Source organism: Gymnoscopelus braueri, assembly GCF_963280865.1.
Source record: "Gymnoscopelus braueri genome assembly, contig: SCAFFOLD_228, whole genome shotgun sequence".
Classification (NCBI taxonomy): Eukaryota; Metazoa; Chordata; class Actinopteri; order Myctophiformes; family Myctophidae; genus Gymnoscopelus; species Gymnoscopelus braueri.
In genome coordinates this window covers 56,142-81,168 of record NW_027660673.1, presented here as the reverse complement: position 1 = coordinate 81,168, position 25,027 = coordinate 56,142, and the positions used below count along the sequence as shown (strand labels likewise).

The following is a 25,027-nucleotide window of genomic DNA, read 5'->3' as shown; positions in this document are numbered from 1 at the left end:
TTTTTTTTCAAGTCTTTTTTTCTTTTTTTTCGAGTCTGGCATAGCATAAACTGTTACTGTATCAGCCATCTTATGAGGATGAGAGGCTTGAAAAGTAAATGGCAACATATAGTAACTGATGTATATTTCTTTTATGTGTTGATTAGCTGTATCAAAAAGGTATTACTTGGTTGCTACATAACTAATGTACTGGATCAGCAACATTTTATCGTGGTTGTCTCTGGCTGGTTGCCAGAGGCAACTGTAGCAATTAGGAAGTACAAGAAACACACACTCTCTCTCTCTCTCTTTGTCTCGGTCAGTGAAACCAGGAAACCTACCTAGGCTTTCCGTTTCTCTTTCGCACGCACGCATGCACGCATGCACGCACACGCACGCACGCACGCACACGCGCACACACACACACACACACACACACACACACACACACACACACACACACACACACACACACACACACACACACACACACACACACACACACACACACACACGTGTGGTGTACTGTGTATCCTAATTCAAATAGTATAATCAACAGGAAGTTTATATTCTATATATATTATTTAAAAAATGTGACAGGTTTTGTAACGTTGGCAGAATCAGCTTTGTTTGCGTTTGTTTATGAGCTAAAAGAGTGACTTTGAGTTTCATTGTGAAACGTAAGCCAATGAGAAGACTATTTTGGAATATACATAACGGAGCAACTATTGAGGATATTTTGCCAATATTTGGAATTACATAATGGCATCAAGGTAACTACACAACCTAAACCTCTGCCAAAGTAATTTTTACTTCAAGTAATGTAGGATGAAGTAGGAAACCTACTTTATATAATGATATTTAATGCAGTATGTGTCTAAGGAAATATATAACATCTGATCTATAGCATCTTCCATAGCATTACTGGAGAAGGTATGATTCTGAAAATATTAGTGTGGCAAAAAGTCATGTTTTCTCAGCAAAATGGGATTTAGGTTGAATATCTGAAAAGTGTCCCTTTAAACGGGCATACTTTTAACAATAAATAGATAAAAATCCAATTTAATTTCGGTATCAAGCTCACCAGAAGCAACACAGGTTGTATGCACTGCTTACTTTGGGGGTTAAGAAAGGGAAGAGCCTTTTTCATTCACATAGTTTGTCAGGGTAATAAAAAAGGCAGAGACAGTTCACTTCCAAGCTCACATTTGTACTAATAGTGCCTTGATACATATGTATCCTACACCTCTAAGCAATATGAATATCAAAATACGTATTTATTATAAAACTAGAGCCTATAGGCCTATATATAAAGTTATCAGACATTTCACACAGTCACCTTTTTAAAAGAAAGTTATATTTATTTTAAGATAATAGATGATGCTGGTACAGTTCAGGGCATCGCACTGATTCATAAATGTACACAACAAATATATAATGGTGGTGCAATAAAGCAGTACAGTTAAAAAAAATAGTAAAATGCATTTTTTTAGGGTAATATGTTATCAAATATGCAAAAGTAAAGTTTTATACTTTTGGAGATGTATCAAAACATTTATTTACCATTTATTTAAACCCTATGGGACTACTGTATACCTGCAGGTTTAGTTGATACAGTTGATACAGGTACAGTTGAGACATTTTTTACAATCACTGATTCAGAAACATATTTTTAGATTTCAGATAGACAAGATATAACTCTTTTTTTTGTACTGAATCTATGTTAAAATTCACCTCAAAGATCTATAAAGTTCTTAATGGTAGAGTGACTTCATCCTTCCAGGATATGGGAAAAATACTTAAATGTATAATTATATATCAGGAAACATGGACAATGATATCGGCAAAGGTAAACCTATCTACATGTTCTCCTAGAGTGCTGGAACATAACTACAAGTTCATTTTCAAAACATTTTTAACCCCAGTTTGTTTAAATAAGATGTCCCAGGAGTATTCACCCTTATGCGATAGATGTAAATTAAATAATTATTGGATTCAGACCGGTTCCAAGATCTTTATTTAGGCTGCCTTGTCATGATGAAGTAAGTGACATCCCACCCTCATTTGCGCACACGCATACGGGGGACACGCAGATTTTTGGCCTGTCTCACTGTTCGGATGTGGGAGGATTGTGGTGGCGGGGTGCCCTGTGGCTTCTGTTGGTTCCGCCGTGGGGTGGCGTTGCCCCGTTCCATAGCACTGGGCATAAGACTTGTGTTCGGTGGTGTGGGTCGAGGTTTCGGACATCGCCAGTCCGTGGCGGGGGTGCAGGGGCGTGGAGCTGCACATTGTTGTCCTCCCCTCATTGGTGTGGTGGGATACGTGTTAGGGATTTTGCTGTTTCTCATTTCTGAAGCTTTACGACTTAATAACTACCTTTTTATTCGCACAGCGATGAAAAATCACAAAAATAAATGTTTATATAAAAAGAAGGAACTACTGTAAATGACAGGGTCATCCCTATGTCCCCATGGTTCTATGTTCCCTCAGTACTAGGTTGGGATTGACACAATGTTCTCAGTTCTTCTACTAATTGTTACAATATAACTTCATAAGGTAGAACAGTTAGCTGCAGTTCCATAAACAGAGACAAGTGGTAGAAACGTCACTTCTCACAGATCCAGCGGAAGCCTTCTCCACATTTTGCATTTATCCAGTCTCCTTGGAGGTGATTGTACTTTACACAGTTACGGTCTGCATTGTTATCAGGTCCTCCACTGGCCCAGTACCTGCAAAGTAAACAACATGATATAATTTACCACATCCACTCAGTCACTCACTTACAGTGATGTTGATAGAATTACAATAGAAAGACTTGTAAAATGTCTCACCCTGTTGTTGTCAATTGTGTACCATCCACCCATGTCCAATTTCCCTCAGCTTTGTTCAGACCGATCCAAGACGCTCCGCTCCCACTGGACAGGCTTTTGATGAATTCCTGATGATTTGTCCATGATTGAACCATCATACATTTTCAGTCATGCATTAATGGTTCATTATAATCACTGAATCACATTTATGTGTATGGATGTTGCACACTAACCTGCTCTTTTGTACGGTTAATGATCACCAGATCTGCTCCTGACTTCAGACAGTGCTGTCTACCTTCCTCCCAAGTTTTCTCTTCAGCCGATCTCTGATAACATCTGGATTGAAACTTCTGCCATCCATAGGGACAAATCTTGTCTAAACATCAAACAGGAGGATTATTGATGGATTTCAATTTACTGATAATCAAATCTAGCTCATATAATAATAATAATAATAAAAGTAGTAATCCAAAACAAACTGAATAATATTACCTGAATGACTTGGTTTAAGTCTACTAAAATATACCCAAAATATATATAACTGTGAGGCAAAACCCTAGAATAAAGACTTAATTTGATTTGTTTCTTTTACAGTATAGTATGTATATAATGTTTCTAATACCAAAGACTCTTTTTTCTTTTTGTTCAGTATAGTTAATGAGTGATGTAATGGTGGGATATCATTCTGTCAAAATTATTTTACATTTAGATTTCATCACAGTGGAGATACCACTACATCCCTAACAATTAAAATCAATATAATAGTGCACTAATGAATGCAACTAGAAAAAAAGCACCCTTTGGGCTCTGTGTTGTTAGCAGTGTTGTTGGGGCAAAAAATAATTATTTGTGTACCAGCACTGAAGGTGTGTTTTGAGTAGTGGTTATGGTTGATGTGAGTAGAGAATGTGGGTTAAATCCAGAAGGGTAGTGGGCAATGGAAATGAGATAGCGTTTGTTGTTAGATTACATGGTTTATTTTCATGTTGTAATAGAGGACGGTGAGGTGTTAAAAGCAGCGTACTGAGCAATAATTGTACCAAGTCTGGAACTGGTTGGATTACTGGTGTGCTGTGAGAGCCGGCACAGCCGAAAGGCACTCCATGGCCCTCGCCATGGGTTATGGGTTCTATTCTAATAGAAGGATATCCCTTCATAAATGTTTGTATCCTGTCTCACCTGCTGCCTCTCTGAGTTGGTTTACTTCACTTTTTAAGTGGTCTCTCTCCTGGGTCAGATTATTATATCTTGTCTGTAACTTGTCATGTGTGATCTGCCACTGCTTATCGGATGAATTATCTGATGAATTATCTGATGAATTATCTGATGAATTATCTGCAAAGGACAAAAGTGGTGATGATAAACACAGTTGTTGCTACTCTTCATGATGAGGTCACACATCTGTGTGGAACGTTCTAGCTTTGTGAAGAAGAAAACTCAATGCTATTCTTCTTTTTTTACATGCATAATTTGTGAACAACTTTCTCCATTATAAATATGTAATGATACCAAAAAGAAGGATCTCGAGTAGAAACAAAGAATTTGATAAAATTGAGAAGTCACATCAGGATATGGGTTAATGCTGCGGTTGCCACAGTTAGAAAATGTTACGCAAGAAACTCCCTCAACGAGTGAAGTGGTACATGTACAGTAGTTCTATGACATGGAATACTCACAGAGCACACCCAGGACTATGATCCCAACCAGCAGTATAACACACAGGATCCACGGAGCAGCATCTTTGAGACGCCCTCTCACTGTTGACCGCAGTCCTGCAACAGAAAACTCAGCTTCTAGGTGTGCAGCGACTGAGAGAGATTTTTAAAAAAAAACGGCTACAGAGCTAACCACACCAAAAACTAAAACTATAATGATAGCTAAATATATTGTTATAATAATCATTCTAACTGAAGTGGATGGCAGAGTCCACACCACAATGTAACAAAGAATGTTGTGAACCCAAACCTTCTGGTTTTGTTTGTATTCCTCTCTGTGTAATGTACAACAGTAGGTCATCACTATCTCACAGTGCATCACAGTTTACAGAATGTTATTATTCATCAGTGTGGATGCTCACTCTCATTATTGTTTTAGTTATCATTATACTTATCATACTTGTATTCTTGGTTTGGTTGGCCTTTAAAAGTCTAAAAGGCCCAGTAGGTACACCAAACAAAGCCCCGACACTATGACTCAGACATATTGGTCGGATTGGTGGTGCGACGTAGGTGTTAGGGCTGCATAGCGGCCCGAACCTCTATAACTGAAATATACAAATACTGAATTATACAAAGAAATTGTCCAAAAAAGGGACGCCATGTTTAAAGTGGTTAAAAGAGCATGGTCAGTTGTACAAATAATGATGGAAATGTTATGAATATGAAGCTTTGATTATGTTCCGAGAACAATTTATGCAGAGATAGATATATCATTCTTGGTGTGGTTGGCCTTTAAAAGTCTAAAAGCCCCAGCAGATACACCAAACCGGACCAAAGTGCTTTGAACTGACCAACATTCTCTCTCTCAAAAAAATAAAAATAATAATAATAATTTTACACATCAAAAGAATGATACTGAAGGATTTACAGTAAAATACACAGTGGCTACACTTGTTAAGGGGATATAGTTCACCCCAAAAATCTATCGATTTGTCAACCTATGACGGAGTATTAGGGTCATCTTGGTAAAAAAAAAAGATCGGAGGGGGCGGGGCAGTTTTCTGAGATTTTACTCAGAAATTTCTGACTTTATAACTCTCAAAACTCAGAAATGTGCTTATTTAAGGTGGCACGATCGGTTTCACTTTCACTGAAGCATAGCCTACCATCACTGCTTCCACTTTGCAATGGGTCTAATCAAATGATACATTGCAATGGGATTTAACAATAAGGAAATATACTACTCTTGAATTTAATTAATCAATAGAATGCTTTATTCAATGCGTAATGGATACGTGCTGAATGAATCCACTGATTAAATTACTTAAATCCTATTGGCCTAAAAAGAGATACACTACTTGTTTGATTGTAATTTTTATAAACAGAAGCCTGTCTGCTATAAATGTTGGTATAGCAATTTTGATATTGTATCATTATTATACAACTGGATGGAGGTTTGGTTGAGAGAGGGAGGCAGGGAGCTCCTTCGCCCTGCGCGCTTTGGCAAACCGATCTGGTTGCCATGTCGGGTTATTATAAGCGACTTTGGGCTTCTTTTTGTTTTTTTTCATTTAAGTTGGAGACCTCGCACGGTAGTGTAATGTTCCTTTCTTACTCCTCTTTGTTTATTTTCATTTAAGTTGGAGACCTCGCACGGTAGTGTAATGTTCGGTCTACGAGCAGAGCAGCGCCTGTCAGAGCATTCGAGAGAGATGCTCTGACAGTCTGGACCACCCTAGGCTATCCTAGTCTAGTTGCATTACCTAGTTACTTTTAGTTAGCAGAGACAAAATAGCAGTTTCATATTTTTGGTTAAAAAAACTCACCATTGTGACTGTGAGTTTAAAAAAAAGAACACGGTCGGGTCACTGTTTACAGGCTATGTAGGCCTACCCTCCTGCCCCAACAATGGCCACCGCTACCAAGTCACACATGTTGACGCCCCCTTTAGGATTTTTTGGTACACCCTATAGATTGATCTCCGACCAGGGATCACACACTGCAGGATAGTTCACTAGGATGCATCCAGAGTCAGACACAATACATACATTTGTTTTTATTCCAATTAATTTTAACCCGTTATAAGCGACTTTGGGCTTGTTTTTTTCTGTAAAGTTGCTTGAACGTGTTGTGAAAAATGCATATTATATTTATTATATTTATCTGCTTGATCTATGGGTGTTATTTTATACATGTGATATGTAACATCTGCCCGACTTATGCATGTTATTATATACGAGTGATATGTAACATGTTGGACACTATAAGCAATATGAACATTTCCTATTCACGTGAGGGGTAATGGGTCTGATTACTGGGGGTGATTGAATGATTTGCGCCACCCGACTTTACAAATAGAAGGTGTGGTAGGCTACTGGGGGGAGAGGGGGAACAAACAAACCTGTGTACCGGAGGGAACGGGTGGAATCGAGAGGAGATCTCCTGAGCGCCAGTGATACTAGTTTAAGTTGTAAAGTTTTAACTAAACAGTAAGCTGCAGCCAAGACGCAAGAAACAGCGAGCCCAACGGAAGAGGAACGAGTCGTTGCTGCCGTGGGGTTACAACTGGATTTATGAATGGACCGCCGGTTACCGAGAGGATTCTGACGGAGCCGCAGGTGAGATAAATCCATATTTCTGTTCCTGAGGATTACAAATTATGGGGTACCCCGAACGTTAAAGTTACCTTCGGACCGCGACGTGCGGAAGATCGTTATCGTTTCATTTGGATTAGGACATAGACTTACTCGAGAGCGTGGGAAGAAGAGGCCGTTTGGACACTAACGCGTGAGCTGTTGTTATTGTTTGAAGCGTCGGTCTGCAGTGACGTTCACCCTTACACCCGAGTAGTTTGTTTATTGTTTGTATTCAAATGGAATTGTGATCTAAGGGGCTTGTGAAAGAAGTATTGTTTTGTTTATGTTTGTTTATTTCTTTTGTTTATTAGGGAAAGAGTTAGGGACAGAAGTTTATTTAAAAGCCGAAGTGTATTATTTATTTACCATTTAATTAGTCAATTGTTTATTTTGTGGCTTACTTATTAAATTAATTTCACCTGTCGATCCCGTTGATTTTCCTTTTAGTTAATAATTCTCCTTTCAAGGTAAAGGCCGATTGTTACAGGTGGTGGCCCGTACGGGGATCGCAGGTATAAAAGTAACTACTAAAGCCACAATTTAATAATTGTTTTAAAGGGGTAAATACAAAAAATATATATACACTGTAAAAAAAACAACCGGGTAAAAACAGGAAAAAAGAAAGGGAAAAAGCACAATGGAACAAAATGGGGAGAATCCGGGACAGGCAGAGGCGGCAGGCGACTTGGAGGGAAGTGAGGGCCCTAATGTCACGGTACAGCAACAATTGGCCGTACTTAAGGAAAAGCTGCAAACCTGCGAGAAGGAAGTGCAGCGGTGGCGAGGTGAATTTGAGGAAGCAAGGGGGAGTACGATTAACAGGGAGGAGAGCCTAAGGGGGTACCTAGAGTGGAGGATGTTGGAGATGGAGACTCTCATAAAAGACACTGTTGATCAACTCCGGAGAGAAGTGGTTGAACGTTGGGAGAGGAGAGAGGAGAAATGGGGCAAGGAGGTGGCGAAGGCAAAAAGAGCCAATACGTCATCGCACCTAGGTTCCCAAACTCCACGAAAACCAGACATTCATTTCAATGGAGCAGGTACTCCTCGAGGTCGTCCCACCAGTACTCCCTACAGTCAGCCCACCCGTACAGCTCAGGGGCCACCCACTATTTCCTCCCATGGCCTGCCCTCCAGCAACTGCTGGAAGAAGATCAACCGACAAAGCGCCTCACAGCCACCGCTCAACCTGTCGTTGGCGCAGATGTGTGAGGCTGTGCCGGGGTTACCATCGAGGGGCGGTGAGGGTGTCACTCTGGGACCCCGATCCCGAAGTGTCCCACCTGAGGTGGAGTGCCTGGTTCGGAAGTGGCCGTCGGGGTTAACCCTTGCGGGCCTAGCCAGGGCTCAGCGTGCAGACCCCAGAGTCAGAGGTCTACTGGAAAATCTAGACCAGTCCGACCAGCGTACGGATTGCATAGGCCATGAGGAGATCCAGGGAATCCTGTATCGAAGGCAGCCGACTGGAGACATTGTTGTTTGTAGTCAATTACACCTCGGCCTACGCCTTTAACACAGGACGTAAAAAAATAGCTTGTCACTTCCTGTCAGTGTGTTCTGCTTTCCGTATACCCAGTCATGGCCCCAGCATAGTGTCGTGTGGTTGAAATCGTTTGATCCTATCTCCCCCTTGAGAGTAGGCTACAGCAGCCTACAACCACACCAAGTGCAAATTAATACGCCATGGTGTAAATACAAATACAACAAATAGCCAAACATAGTACATACATACTGTACATTACATAGCAGATAGTGTCCAAATAGTGGCGTTTGACTTCATTGCACCTTACATCTTGAAATGTAACAGTCAAATATCAACCAAACAAAAAACGATTAATACTTTGAAATTCAAAGTAAATACAGAGTGCCGTATAGTGGAATTTGCCTTGTTGCTCGCTAGACGTGCTGTTCTGCTCCGATGGAAGGATGCTGCCCCACCCGTGCTCACTCAGTGGCTTCGCGATATAATGTCTTGTCTTAAACTGGAGATGTTGCGATTCTCAATAGCCGGCTCTGAGAAAATAATCTATACAAGCTGGGGTCCGTTTATGACATTCTACCACAACACACAGGCTGCATAGTGTGGCGTATTCCTGTTGCGACTGCAACACACAGCAAACCTAAAAAGTTTTTTTTTCTTTTTTTTTATATCTGTTTTATTCTATCTGCTCTGAAAATTTTTCGTGCCTTTTGTTTTTCCTCTTATTTCTATTTTTTATCTTACGATTGTGCCCTACAACTGTCCTGGGGATTGAGGGTGGGGGGAGGGCGGGATAGGGGAATGTGGTACAGTATATGTACATTTTGTTTGTCCTTTTGTGTTACAATTTAAGTAAAAGATGCTATGTATGTACTTTATACTCGCCCCTGGGCCTTGTATTAAAACGTAATAAAAAGATCATAGGCGTAGGCGTCTGGGCTTGCTATTAAAGATAGAAATTATCTCATCATAATCCAATTTGTCTGACAGTTGACGGCTCTCAATCTCTTTTTTATCCGATTTGTTGTTGAGAAAAGTCTCTCCACTCTACATGATGTCATTGGCAGGGTTACTATAATAACAATTAGCAGTGTGTTGATATTGGGGTAAACATCATCTGCACAGATGTCAAGCACATGCATTAAAGATCGAAAGTCGTGTTCCGAATTAATTTTGCGTTCAATCTTTTCCATGAAAAAAGAGTGTTCGTTTTCTTTGATAGATATGCCAAACAAGTTACTCTGCCCCCCCAGCAGCTCAAATTCACCAAATGTTTTGGATCCAGGCAGTAAGGAGGCCGCAGCTCGCATGATTCTATACAAGTCTTCCTGAAACCTGCAGTTCAGCTCTGTCAGCTGTCTATCCAGAAGAGCGTTCCACATTTGTCTTAGATCTGCGTCGCTCTTTATACTTGAGGTTTTACCCAATGAAGTGGCAGTCACCACAGAGTCAGTGAGTCTAACTGGCATTTTTCTCTGTCGTGACGATTTGACATCCCACTCAATGATATCATTTTTGCTCATTAACTCTTCAGTTAATTTGATCACTTTTTCAAAATCCCCATTGGTATTCTCTCTGAACGTAGAAAATATTATTTTTTTACAGATTCTATTAGATCAATGCACTCTGAGACACACAACGTAGAACTCTGTAGCCCCTTTGTTGCATAGTCACTGGTATCAAATAATTTGCCAAATGCCACAAGCAAAAAGTTCTTGGTCTGAATTTGCTGTAGAAGTGACTCTGCTTCCAGCGTTGTCTGTCCACTTTCTTCAGAAAGCTCAGCCAGAAGCTCTAGTATAACGTCAAGTAGCTCCAGTGTTTTACTCACAGCCCCTGACTTTGAGCTCCAGCGCACATCTGACGCTCTCTACAGCTCTATTGCCCTACGAAAAGGGTGCACTTTTTGCAATTCCATAAAACGTGCGTGTCTGAGAACTCCAGTCATGAAGCTATACAGCTGATTGACAGTGTCAAAAAACATGCTGATATTTCCTGACACTTTGACAACAGTGCATAACACTAAGTTCAATCGACGGGAGTTGCAGTGTACATAAATAGCGTTTGGGAAGGTTTTCTTTAAAAGAACATGAACCCCCCCCTTTGTTTCCCGACATCACTGATGCGCCATCAAAACAAAAGCCCACGCAACGAGATGGATCCAGCCCCAGTGGTTCCAGTACTTCCAGGATTCTGTTTGATATGCCACCTGCAATCATATCACCGGTGGCAGCAAATCCAATCACCCTCTCCTTAATTACCCCATCAAGAGTCAACACCACCACCGCTTAATCCAAAATGTAAACAAAACAACAACAAAAAAAGAATAAATGTATGCTTTGGAAAATGGTTGAATATAATTGAAACTTTGAAAGTGTATGTTTTATCATGCACGGTACATCTATCAGACATAATCAAATACATGTACATATCAATTGGTGAAGGTGGAAATAGAAGTCGCTGGGAACTTGAGGGGCAGTCTGTTGTGAAGTTTTCCCCTGGCAAGGTGAACGCCTTAGGCGGCTCCAACTCGTCCTCCGAGCACCACTGGGCACCAGCACCACCGCTTAATCCAAAATGTAAACAAACTAAAAAGAAGAATAAATGAATGCTTTGGAAAATGGATATAATTGAAAGTATATACATGTTTTGATCATGTACAGTACATTTATCAGACATAACAAAATACATTTACCTATCAATTGGTGCTGGTGGAAATGGAAGTGGCTGGGAACTTGAAGGGCGGTCTGTTGTGAAGTTTCTCGCCGGCAAGGTGATTGCCTCAGGCGGCTCCAACTCTTCCTCATCCGAGGAGTCCCCGGTGATGTCAACAATAATACATTCTGAATCTGAATCTGTATTTGCGTAAGGCCTAATATCAGGCGCCTGCTGCTGCTCATCCAAGTCCAATCTGGGTTTTTTAAGAAAAAAAATCAATAGAGGTTTGTTTTTTTGCCATTGTGTGATGTTATTTAGGCTTCTTTTCAGAGAGACTTCTTCATGATTTTAAGTAACAAAGCCACGACCTTCCGGTTTGAAAAAAAACTAATCTGGCACGTTCTAGAAACCCAATCAGAACACACGTCACAATCACGCACACATGATTTAAAAACTCAAAAACTTCCATTACAGATATACTATATGATATACTGGATCGGCAAAATGTAATCATGGCTGTCTCTGGCTGGTACGTTGTCAGAGACAAGTGTAGCAATAAGGAAGTACAAGACCGATTTTTGGGTAAACGCACGCTCCCACTCACACAGCCATGCACACACACACACACACACACACACACACACACACACACACACACACACACACACACACACACACACACACACACACACACACACACACACACACACACACACACACACACACATGTGTGGCCACGCGTGTATGAAAGGGAGAGAAAGAAACGGATAGCGTAGGTAGGTCTCCTGGTTTCACTGAACCAGAAGTGTGTGTGCGCCCGTGTGTGATCCAGTCCAAATCGTATTCCTAATTCAAATAGTAAAATAAACAAAACAATAATACTGCATGTTGCATGGATAGTTGTTTAAAAACAAAAACAAAAACAAATAAGTGAGGAAATTGATCAATCTATTGACTCAGCTCATAGGTGACAAATTGCAGAACTACTCTGGAGATGGGTGGGGGTGTACCTATCTCATTTAATTTCCCACCTATTGCTTGGATTTAGTTGACATTTGCTCTAATAGTGCCTTGATTGTGCAGTGTATATCCTACACCTCAAAGCAATAATATATTCATTTCTTTCCTACTGCAATATAATATGGGCGAGTGCTTATAAGACAAACCTCAATCACGTTTTTATTTTACATAAACGATTTGTTTGTATATCTACATTTTCCAAACCACTTGTCAGTTCTGGTCCTCTATTCCAAAATCTCGAAATACTTAATATCTATGACATCAATGCATTCCAGATCTGTTTATTTGTTTTTCAGTACAATATGAATTTTCTCCCTACAAGTTTCTGTGATCTATTTTTGCCCAATAACCAGGTACACAACTATCCTACAAGAATATCTTCTGATCTTCACGTGGCTTTTTTTAGGACTACACAAGGACAATTTACAGTTAGAACAACTTCAACAACTTGCCAGAACACCTGAAAGACTGTATACATCTTATTTCATTTAAAAAAGGACTTAAAAAGCACCTTGAAAAGAATATCAATAATTAAAACAACGTTTGTCTTAAAGGTAGGGTAAGTGATTTACTTAAGTGTTAAATAGCTCTATATTCTGATAGTAGTCATTGCTATAGAGTGTTTGTTCAGTAAAAGGAGTCTCCCATGTCTCTCCAGCTCTTTATTAAACAGAAAATGCATTTTCAGTGCTCTCTCCTGATTTGCTTACATGTTGTCACCTACCTGAAAATGTACTATATTCTGTTTACTAAAGAGCTGGAGAGACCCCTGTGACCGAACAAACGTTCTGTTGCAATGATTACTATCAGAATATAGTACTTTAACCTTTTTAACAAAACAAAAACAAAAAAACAAAAAATATCACTTACCCTACCTTTAACAATTTGTTCTTCTTTTATTATTGTTGTTCTTTATATGTCTCTTATATTTTTCTTAGTTAGATTATTATTTATTATTTATTTATTTTCTCTTCTAGGGGAGGTCTTCGTATAAGCCCAATAGGGTTTCATACCTCTCATTTTGTGTCTGTATATTTCATTGTGTGTGCAAATAATCATATATAATATGAATATCAAAATAATGGCATTTGTTATCAAACTTTAGCCTTCCGATCTTTGAATACAAAGTTATCATAGTGAGAAATGTCAGTAAGTAACTTTCTTTTTTTTTACAACATTATTTATAGGATTTTTAATTATTAAGACATAGAACCCCATATACCCCACCCTCCCCGGTTCCCTCACAGAAAATAAAAATAACAACAATAAAACAACATTTATAAATGGAGGAAATACATTTATAAAAATAAGGGGAGCAGTAAATAATTTGAAGACAAAAACAACAAAAAGAAAATGAGCCTTAATAAGCTTAAGGGGGTTTAGCGTATCCAGACCAGACAATTGTACAATTGATTTGGCAAATATAGGCTACCACACATCCAAGTATCTCTATAAACATGAAGAATTACAGTCAGAACAAGAGTGACCAATTTTTCCAGAAACCACAGTAAACAGGAACAAAAATGAAAACAAAGACATACGTCATGATAGGAAAAACACATATTCAGTCAAAATACAGTATCACTTCCAGTAGTTGTAGAAAAAGATGGAGAAAGGGTGAATTCAATAAAAGGGGACCAGGCCTTTATAATTTTTTGGCAAGACTTGTATCTGTTGTACCTGAGCTTTTCTAATGGTATAAAGGACAGCGCATCCTTGACCCAACTCGCGAACATTGGTGGTTTATCTGATTTCCAATTGCGGAGAATAAGCCTCCGGGCTATAAGTGAAGAGAATGCTATAAAGTTGGCCTGAGTAGAGGTAATTGGTACATCATCATTGGGAACTCCAAATATAGCAGTTATTGGGTTGGGCTCTATTGCTATATGACAAATGGATGAAAAGGCATTAAAAGAAAGTAACTTTTCGTGCGGGGAAATAAATACATAGGCTATAACAAATAAAACATGGAAGGAGCAGGCAACCGCGAGACTGGGAACGTTGCTTCCTCTGGTGGTCCAGCTTGGGACATGCTCACGGACTGGTAGCCTAGTTGTAAATTTTCGACAGCTTGGGATGTCCGGAGGCGAGGCAGAAGGGCAGAAGCACATAAACAAATCTCACCTAAACAGGTCAAAGGCATGCCCCTCTATGCTGTGTATCCTTTAACATATTGTATTACACTATCAAACATGAGAATGTACAGTATAGGGTGATGGTGCACTTTACTTTAAAGTCTACGTGGGATGAGATATAGCTGTACATACTTTATTGTGCCTTTGAAGACTACAGTATGCTTCAACTGTCAATTGAACTGAGGAGCCAGAGCAAAAAAAAGAAATTGTAATTTTTGTATTCAAGCAGACTGTGTCTGTATGCTGTCAGTCTTGTCAATAAGAGCATGCTGACCATGATAATGACCATGATATTGACATGATACTGACCATGATGCTTGCTGACCATGATATAGACATGATACTGACATGGCACTGACCATGATACTGACATGACACTGACCATGATACTGACATGATACTGACCATGATACTGACATGATACTGACCATGATACTGACATGATACTGACCATGATACTGACATGATACTGACCATGATACTGACCATGATACTGACATGATACTGACCATGATACTGACCATGATACTGACATGATACTGACCATGATACTGACATGACAATGACCATGATACTGACATGACACTGACCATGATACTGACATGATACTGACCATGATACTGACATGATACTGACCATGATACTGACATGATACTGACCATGATACTGACATGACAATGACCATGATACTGACATGACACTGACCATGATACTGACATGATACTGACCATGATACTGACATGATACTGACCATGATAATAGGGATCTACAAGCCCACAACACGCTGTGACATGTTTTGTGAGCTTGTAGATTGGATATTTTTTGCAAGTTGTTGTACTCTAACACATTTAAGCATAACATGCAGGTGTGCGGCCTCAGCTCTAGCGCCCACTTGGCAGCGCCGATCACTGGCGTAGCGTCATGAGGGCCAGTGGGGCCATGGCCCGGTCAGTGAAGATTTGCCAGAAAAATGAATTCTGCTCCGACAACAATAGACACAGCCGCCGGCCGCCAGTCACGTTACTGCAGTGATACATTGGCTGGCCCATTCGCACCTTTTACAAAGCTAAAGCTGCCTACTCCTGCCTATCAATGGTCCAAGTGTGACCTGTAAAGTAGTCTGTAGGAGACATAATCATGTCCTAAGAGGAGTCCAAAAGAGAATGGATCCTGGGATTCATGAATTAAATTACAGAGGTGAGTAAATAAGTACATGTACTCAAGTACCACACTTTTTGAGGCATTTGTACTTTACTGGATATCTATCTATCTATCTATATATATCTATCTATCTATATATATATCTATATCTCTATATCTATATCTCTATATATATCTATATCTCTCTCTCTTGCGCGCTCTCGCTCGCTCTCTCTATATATATATATATATATACACACATATATAAATGGCGAAACGGCCGGGGAGAAAATGGGCAATATATTGTTATTCTATTATGATTATTAATAACTTATATGATGATTAATTATATCATATGATTATTGTATTTAAATTTGTCTAAATATTATAAAGTGTCAGGACAGCCTATTACAAATATAATGTATGTAAAGGCTACTATAGGCTACAGTGAAGTGGGACTGAATGACTGAAAGATTTTTTTTTTTGACTGTCTTGGTGATTATCTGGCACAGTAGTTGTGAATTAACAAAGTGGACATTTAGACTGAATGTTTCCTTTCCGTTGTCCGTCAACAGCACAGTAGTCTGTGCCTTGACTTCAGTGCACTGACTCTCTTCCCCCCCTTGTGCTTCAACTACACGGCAAAAGGCCGTGCGCGGTTTCTGCAGAGGGTGTTATGCAGGAATGTGTGACCCTGTACAATCTGGTCAAAATGGCCGCTGTTTTTGTGTTTTTGCGACGCGTTGTGGACATACTGACCTACCAACGGATATGTGTTAGAATGAAGTGATGTTTCGGTGGAGGGTGTTATACAGAAAAGTGTGACCCTTTTCAAGCTGGTCAAAATGGCCGCTTTTTTTGCGACGCGACACACACACACACACACACATACACACGAATGTGCGTGGAGAAAAGGCCGCTGTTTGTGTGTGTTTGCGACAACAGTGCATGCGGACAGGACACACGGAGGGTGAGTTGGATGCGTCTTTTAATAATCAGAATACGCACGCGCGCACACACACACACACACAGACGTGAAAGTAATGTCTTAGCAACGGCGGAGGGTGTTATCCAGAAAAGTGTGACCCTGAGCAAAGTTGTGTGTAGTAAAGTTTTGTGCGCGAGTCTGACCGAAAAGTTTCCTGTTGTCTCTCTGCCTTTCTGTCCCTCCTCCCTCTGTCCATATCCCTGTGTCGTTCTGTGTGCTCTGCGGGGGTAGGGGCTACGTGCAGTAGAGTTGCAAGGCAACAACACGTGGACGTGCGAGGCGTTGGTAGCTTGTAGATCTGTTGTCCAAGGCTGGTGATAATGTTCTGTGTGCTCTGGGGGGGAGGGGCTATGTGCAGTAGAGTATGTGGCAACGAAGGTGCTGAGTTTTGGTCGCAGATGATGATGATTGGCTGTTAAAAGAACCACCCAGAAGTAAATTGTGAGCTTTGCTGAAGTATTGGGGCATAATGCGTTTCATATTAATTGTACATCGTGCAAGTAGAGTAACGGTATGGGAAGCAGCTGGTGTTACAGGCAGAATATTGAGGAATTTTGGGGGAGAATGTGGAGTTAGTTGGGCCATGTGTGTGCTTGGAGAGTGCTTTCATACAGTTGTTTAGCCTCCATGAGTTTGGCCGTCAATTAGAGGTGCAAGATTGTTATGGTTCAGTGTTCCGGGTAGAGGGTAGACATTTGGGCCCATGTTTGCACTGTAACAGCCTCTAACAAGATTCTATGTGTGTGTTTGTCAACTGAGTGAGTTTCTGTCAAAAGGTTTGTTTTTTATATTTTATTCAAAGTAGGCAATATGTCACTGTTTTTATTATATTTTGGCAATGTAAGTGTGTGTATGTTTGAATTGAATTGAATTGAATTGTTACATTAATAATTAATAATAATTACAATAAACTTTACATTTGAACAAATCTTAGAATATACTTAGAATTTATAAATACTGTACTGTACTAAAATGTCAAAGGTACTTTTACTTAACTTCAGTATTTCCATTTCAAACTGTAAACCTTTTACTCCACTGCATTTATTTGACAACTAATAACCGGTCTTGAGGGGGAAAATGAATCCCGCCCTTGGGCAAAGGAACACATAGGACATAAATGAAGTGGTCATTGACACTGCTAAATAAAACCAACTATCTAACTCCAAGTGTACAGTGTCAAGACAGCAAGACAGATATTTATTTTGTGCAGTGAATAATAATAATAATAATGATACGTTTTTTATTTATAGAGCACCTTTCAGACATAAATGCAGTTCAAAGTGCTTTACATTCAGGTTAAAAAACACAAGTTAAACAAAACTAAGTTAAAATCTATTCAAGAGAAAAATAAAAACAGTGAAAAGGTGTGTGTGGGGTGGGGGGACAGATTAAAAGGAGATCAGTTAAAAGCAAGGTCATAGAAATGGGTTTTTAGCTGCCTCTTAAAGCCGTCAACCGAGGTTGCCTGTCTGATATGCAGGGGGAGTAAGTTCCAAATCCTTGGCCTCTCCATGTCTCTTGCCATTTGTTGATAGCTCCGTCAACAGTCCAGCACCGAGTGACCTGAGGGGGCGGCCCGGGACGTACTTCTGCAGGCAATCGGACAGATAGCAAGGTGCTAGGCCATTCAAGGCTTTAAAGTAAATGAACTTTAAAATCTATTCTAAACTTCACAGGGGTCCAGTGCAAGGACGCAAGTACAGGGGTAATGTGGTCCCTTTTCCTGGTGTTCGTTAGGATTCTGGCTGCTGCATTTTGAATGAGTTGCAGCCGCTCAGTAGTTTTCTTGGGTAAGCCTGTATAAAGTGCATTACAGTAAACTAATCTTGATAAAACAAAGGTATGGGTCAGTTTCTTAGCGTCCTCTAGGGAGAGGATAAGGATAAGGATAATTCCTTTTAACAGGACGTTCATGAAAGTCCTTGCGGGCTTGTTTCCAATGAGGGCCTGTGAGCAATTAGGGGTTAAGAGTCTTGCTCAGGGACAAATTTCATTTCATCGACACATATGCTGACCTGGCCTGGAATCGTACCTGGGGCAACCAGGGCCTCTGGCTCCCTAGGCGGGCTAACTAACCACTCAGCTATGGCCGCCCCCAAAGAGGAGGAAGGGTCTGACTCTTGCAATGTTTCTCAGGTGGTAAAAATCTATTTTAGTGACATTGCTTATGTGTTTACCAAAATTGAGGTCGGCGTCGAGGATAACACCCAGGTTTTTCACCGTTGCTTTTACCTGTGCGGACAGATTTCCGAGTATATCCATTACTACAAGCCTTTGAGCATCTGTGCCAATGATGAGAATTTCAGTTTTATCCTGATTTAATTTAAGGGAATTGCTATTCATCCACTGCTCAATGCTGGAGAGGCAGTTGAGCAGGGGATGAAGTGAGTTACTACTGTTTGGGTCTACGGATAGATACAGCTGGGTATCATCGGCATAGCTGTGGAAGTGGACACCATGACTACGTATAATTTCTCCAAGTGGAGTAAAGGGAGAATAACAGTGGACCGAGGATCGAGCCCTGGGGGACACCAAATAGGGAACTTCGCTTCTCTGAGACATAGTCCCCAAGACTCACAGAATAGTTCCGGCCTGTGAGGTAGGTGCGGAACCAGTTCAGTGTGGGTCCTGAGAGGCCAATCCGGGTTTCAAGTCTGTTCAGGAGTATTCCGTGGTCGATGGTGTCGAAAGCGGCACTTAAGTCGAGGAGGACAAGGACAGAAGCTTTCTTCAGGTCTGTGCTCAATCTGATGTCATTCATGACTTTAATAAGTGCGGTCTCTGTGCTACAGTATGTCCGCCTCTGAAACCGGACTGAAACTTTTCATACATGTCATTTTTATGAAGAAACAGCTCAAGCTGTTTCAGCACTGCTTTTTCCAGAATCAGGTTGGAAATTGGTCTGTAGTTAATCATAACAGCGGAGTCTAAATTAGCTTTTTTGAGTAATGGCCTAACTAAGGCGGTTTTAAGGGGGTCTGGGAAAGTGCCTGATGATAGGGAGCAGTTAACAATGTCCAGTAGTTCATTGATAAAGCAGTCTACTGTCTCTTTAAAAAAGGAGGTTGGGATGGCATCCAGTGAACATGTGGAGGATTTCAGCTCAGAAAATGTTTTCCGGAGTTCCCCTTCATTAATTTCATTAAAATGATTTAGGTGGTTAAAATTCACTCTAATAACGGGGGGATTTGTAGTAATATTATTATGAATTGAGATGCTATTTCTAAACTCCTCCTCGCACTTTGACTGTGAGGGTTGGTGGAGATGCTCGTTGAGGTGGGGGGGATTTAGAAGCCGGTCAATAGTGGAGAATAATATTCTCCACTATTGACTATTACTTATTGTTTTAGAGAAATAAGCCTGCCTTTCGTTGCGCGCAGAGCTTTATTGTATGTGTGAATGCAATTTAAGAGGATTTCCCGGTGGGCTATTAGTTTACTTTTCCTCCAAGCACGCTCAGCTCTGCGGCATTCTCTCTTTAACAGGCCAGTTTGATCGTTTTCCCAGGGCGTGGCCAGGGTTTGTGGTTTCTTTTAGATTTTCTCAGGTGCTACTATGTCTATGATTGACCTACATTTATGATTGAAACTGTTCACTTTTTCATGAATTGACCTATTTTTTTCAGGAAGAGCCTGGGTCTGGATGCACATGTGGTCGGAGAACATGAATACTATTGTGTGCAGATGTCTACAGTTCACAGCCCATTCCACCATTATAGAAGTTGAACTCAAGTTGTCCCTGATGTTAACTGCAGATAATCTTGTATCTGCCTAGAATGGAAGAAGGTGAGACTTGGCTTGAGGAAGTTTTCTGGGTCTTGTTATATGGACTGTTATATTTATATGTGAACAGGCTGGTGTTGAGGTCTAAGAACTAAGTCCAATGATCTTACCATGTACAGTTTTTTTCTTTATATATATATTTTTTTACGTTAAGCTGAGTGATAGCCAGTGGTGTAAAGTATCTAAGTACATGTACTCAAGTACTGTACTTAAGTACAACTTTGAGGTATTTTTGGGCGGTGAAACCGCCCCTATATGTGAGGTTTGGACATCGACATTCGCTGCACTGTGATTGGTCACCATTGTACCCCCCCCACCCATTGCACCCCCCCAACCCTGCGCTGTGATTGGCCACCATTGTACCCCCCTAACCCTGCACCGTGATTGGCCAATCACAGTCTATTTAGGACTGTGATTGGCTAGTGAAACATGACACATGTGCATAGCCCTATAAATAGGACTATGCACTTAAAAAAAACACAGTTATGTTTTTTTTGATACTTTTACTTAAGTAAAATATCTGAGTACTTTTTCCACCACTGGTGATAGCTGAACTACTGTAATGCCAAATACAAGTATGCTGTCCGATTCATTTAAAAAAATGAGGACACAATGAGGGCTGACTCACTTGCCAGAAAGCTGCGCAACAACAGCTGTTTTGATTTCTGGCAAGAGGTCAAAACCTTAAACAGTAGTAAAACTCCCTTACCGTCTTCCATTGAAGGAGTGTGTGGGTCTGGCAACATTGCAGAACTGTGGCGGCAACACTATTATGAGTTGTTCAACTGTGTTAAGAGTGACTCTTTTCTGGTGGAAAAGGTTGACCCCACTGAAAATGGGACAGTTAGAGCTGAGGAAGTCTACAACACTATAATGAAGCTAGAAAACAACAAAGCTTGTGGCCCGGATCACATCTCAGCTGAACACTTAAAATATGCCAGTCTGAAGCTTGCTCCTATTCTTGCTCTATGTATTACTGGTTTCCTTAACCATGGTATCTTACCAGATTCCATGTTATCTGTGCTACTTGTGCCAGTTATTAAGGACAAAGCTGGGAAAATAAATAGCATTGATAATTACAGACCGATTGCTTTAGCTAGTATTCTCTCCAAAGTATTGGAGAAAATCCTGTTGGACAGACTGGATAGGTATATTACCACAGCTGACAACCAGTTCGGTTTTAAAAGGAAACACGGCACTGATATGTGTATTTTTGCTTTAAAGGACATTATAGCAAAATATAGAAGCCAAAATTCCACCATGTTTTTGTGTTTTATTGATGCTTCTAGAGCATTTGACCGGTTGAATCATTTCAATAATGTGCCAAAGAGGGGTACCCAAGTACATTATAAGGATACTAGCCTTTTGGTATGCACATCAGACTATGCAGGTGAAGTGGGGTAATACTGTGTCCGAACATTTCTATGTTGGTAATGGTGTCAAGCAAGGGGGGATTTTTATCTCCTCTATTGTTTAATTTATACATGGACGATCTGTCTAGGAAACTGAACCTGTGTAAAACTGGATGTGTCATAGGTGATTCTGTTGTCAACCACCTTATGTATGCGGATGATTTAATTATCTTTTCCCCGTACAGTGCAGGCTTACAACAGCTTCTCAGGGTTTGCTCCCAGTATGGCATTGATTTTAATATTAAGTATAATGCGAAGAAGAGTAGCATCATGATTGTGCGAAGTAAAGCTGATAAAAAGGCAGTATTTCCTAATTTTATTCTCAGTAGCAACATACTACTTGTGTGCATTGAGATTAAGTACCTTGGTCACTGTATATCCGATGATCTCTCAGATGACAAAGACATCCATAGACAAAGATGCAAACTGTATGCCCAGGCAAACATACTAATGCGGAAATTTCACAAATGCTCTGTACATGTCAAGGTATCACTCTTTAAAGCTTTCTGTACACCGTTGTATACGGCTCACCTATGGAGTAACTACAAGGCTAGCAGCATGCGAAAACTAAAAGTTGCATATAATGATGCTTGCTGGTGAGGGTACCAAGATGGCACAGTGCCAGCCAGCTGTTTGTAAACCTGGGGGTACCTACCTGTCTAGCCCTGTTAAGAAATTTAATGTACAAATTCATATGTCGTCTTGAAGAGTCTGACAATCATGTTATTAAGATTTTAATTAACCCTGTCAAGAGTTCTACTCGGTTCTCTTCCATGATATGGAGACATTGGCGTAACAGCCTCTACTGACTATGAACAGCTGTAGTTGGACAGTTTTTTATGTGTGTTTTTTTTATTTACTTGCTTTTATTTATTTTTATCTCTGTGTGATTGTCATCCTGTTTTGTTGTATAGACCCTGAGTCTGAAATAAAGATTGAATTGAATTGAATTGAATTGTAATGAGACCATCTGGGTCTGTATATGTCACTGTGTCCTCCAGAGGGTGCTGTTGCTCTGCTATGCATGGTTTGCATGGCTTTACTGTACCTGCCAGTCTCACTGTATGCATGTACTAGGCAAGTCAATGTGCTTTACACAGAACATCAAGCAAAGGAAACACAATTATAAAATGACATTAGGATGCATAAAACAAAATAAGTAAACATTTACACATAGGCTACAGTTATACAGAGGAGAAGAGAAAAGAAAAGAGAAAAAGAAAAGTAACTGAATCAAAGGCAGTGGCAAACAGAAAGGTCTTTAGTTTGTGTTTTAAAATAACTAAGAGTGGCAGCAGATCTGCAGTTTTCTGGGAGTTTGTTCCAGATATGTGGTTCATAAACAGTTATTAAAACTAAATGCTGCTTCCTCACGTTTATTTTTGTTTTGTTCTGTTTTAGGGACAGAAAGCCGATCCTTTCCCAGATGACCTGAGAGGTCTGGATGGTTCATGATATTGTACAAGATCAGACATGTGTTTAAAGCTTTATATAGACCAACAATAAGTATTTAGATGAAGTTGCAAGGTCTGTTTGAGGAGCAAGGGAGAATTTGTCACTGCTCATAGGAGAACCAAAGTCACTGGTCTCACTGCTGAATTCATGTTGGGTTAATTTGTGCCGTGAGAACTAAGGGTTACTTACGTAACCCCGGTTTTGTAAATTGCGAACGAGTTGTTCACATATGGGAACAGCGCCCTCTGGCGGTGATAACAGAAGCTTCACATTAACTCCCTCAGGGCCAAACCTAATTTTGGCCCGATGGGTCTTCCGTCGCTTTCCGGTAGCCCCCTCCCGAAGGTATTATAGGCGACCGGAATGCGGAAGTCGTTCTCTTGATACACCAGCTTCCTTCTGCCTACGGTGAAGCAAAAAGAAGGGTGTTTCTGTGAACAACTCGTTCGCAATTTACAAAACCGGGGTTACGTAAGTAACCCTTAGTTTTGCTACATTGCTCTCTCGTTGTTCACATATGGGAGATATAAACCCCCGGAATGTATCTACAAACAAGATACCACAAAAACCTGCCCCAGCGCCTGGGCGCCAGGGCCACGCCCCCCCTGGGACGTGACCCCCTGGCGCCCAAGCCCCCCCAGACCCACCGGGTCTGGGGGGGCTTGGGCCCTGACAGGGCCCTGACAGACCGAAGTCCGCCTTATTCATCTAAGGCCCAGACGTCGGCCAATCATACACTAAATTACAGGGGCATGAACAGATCCTACGGCCGTTCTATGCACCTACCCACCTTCAGGTGGAGGCCACACCCAGGACAGCGTGCGCCAGGGAAGACGCCGCCACGTCCAGGCTGTAGAACGCAGCGAAAGTCGAGGGAGACGCCCAACTCGCTGCCGTGCAGACGTCCTGAATGGAAACCCCTCTGCAGAGGGCCCATGACGTCGATACACCCCTAATAGAGTGCGCTCTCAGTCCGTCAGGCACTGGGGCTCCCCTACTAGTGTACGCCAAGCGAATAGCCTCCACAATCCATCGGGAAAGCGTAGACTTAGCCACCGCTTTTCCCCCAGGCCCAGGGCCCAGGGAAACGAACAGCTGGCCGGGTCGGTCCCGGGCCGCAGTCCTCTGGACATACAGCCGCAAGGCCCTCACTGGACAGATACAGTGCAGCCTCCGATCCTCCTCTGAGGCAAACGGAGGCGGATGAAAAGCAACCAGCACGGTCGGTGTCACCACCGCCAGGTGGTTCTTAGGGATGAACGCCGGGTTGGGTTTAAGAACAACCCTACCGTTATCACCAGCGAACCTCATGCACTCCGGAACTACCGATAGGGCATGCATATCGCTCACCCGTTTTGCTGTTGTCAGCGCAACCAAGAGCACCGTCTTGAGCGTGAGGAACCTAGGTTCCACCGTCTCCAGTGGTTCAAAAGGAGGACGAGAGAGTGAGTCGAGCACCAGGACCAAGTCCCACGTGGGAAACAAAGCCCTGGAGACAGGGTGTTCCCGCAGGGCACCCTTCATGAACTGGCACACCATTGGTTGTTTTCCCACGGTTTTCCTACCGAAACCAACATGGTTGGCCGAGATGGCCGCCAGGTATACTTTGATTGTGGAGAAGGCGTTTCCCAGATCCAACCTATCCTGTAGGAAGGTCAGGATGTCTGGGACCGAAGCCTGGAAAGGGACCACAACCGGGGACCGGTCCAGGCACCACTCCTCGAACACACCCCACTTAGCTCCATAAACGGACCTAGTGGAGTGTGCCCTAGCGGCCTGAATAGTCGCTACCACCCTAGGTGGAAGCCCGGCTGCAGTCAAATTTTCCCTCTCACGGGCCAAACCCACAGATCTAGGTCTGCGGGCCTGGGATG

At 41.4% G+C, this 25,027-nt stretch overlaps 1 protein-coding gene across 1 annotated transcript in view; it reads right to left on the bottom strand.

Annotated features, from left to right (window-relative positions):
* Positions 1–2,453: 2,453 nt before the first annotated feature.
* Positions 2,454–25,027, bottom strand: part of LOC308081313 (CD209 antigen-like protein C) — a 52,846-nt gene continuing 30,272 nt past the window's right edge. The window contains exons 5-6 of the mRNA XM_080457696.1: positions 2,811–2,917; positions 2,454–2,708 (exon numbers count right to left, since the gene is read on the bottom strand). Of these exons, the coding sequence (XP_080313822.1) occupies positions 2,585–2,708; positions 2,811–2,917 (231 nt within the window). The 3' untranslated portion in view covers positions 2,454–2,584. The remainder of the gene's footprint in view (positions 2,709–2,810; positions 2,918–25,027) is intronic.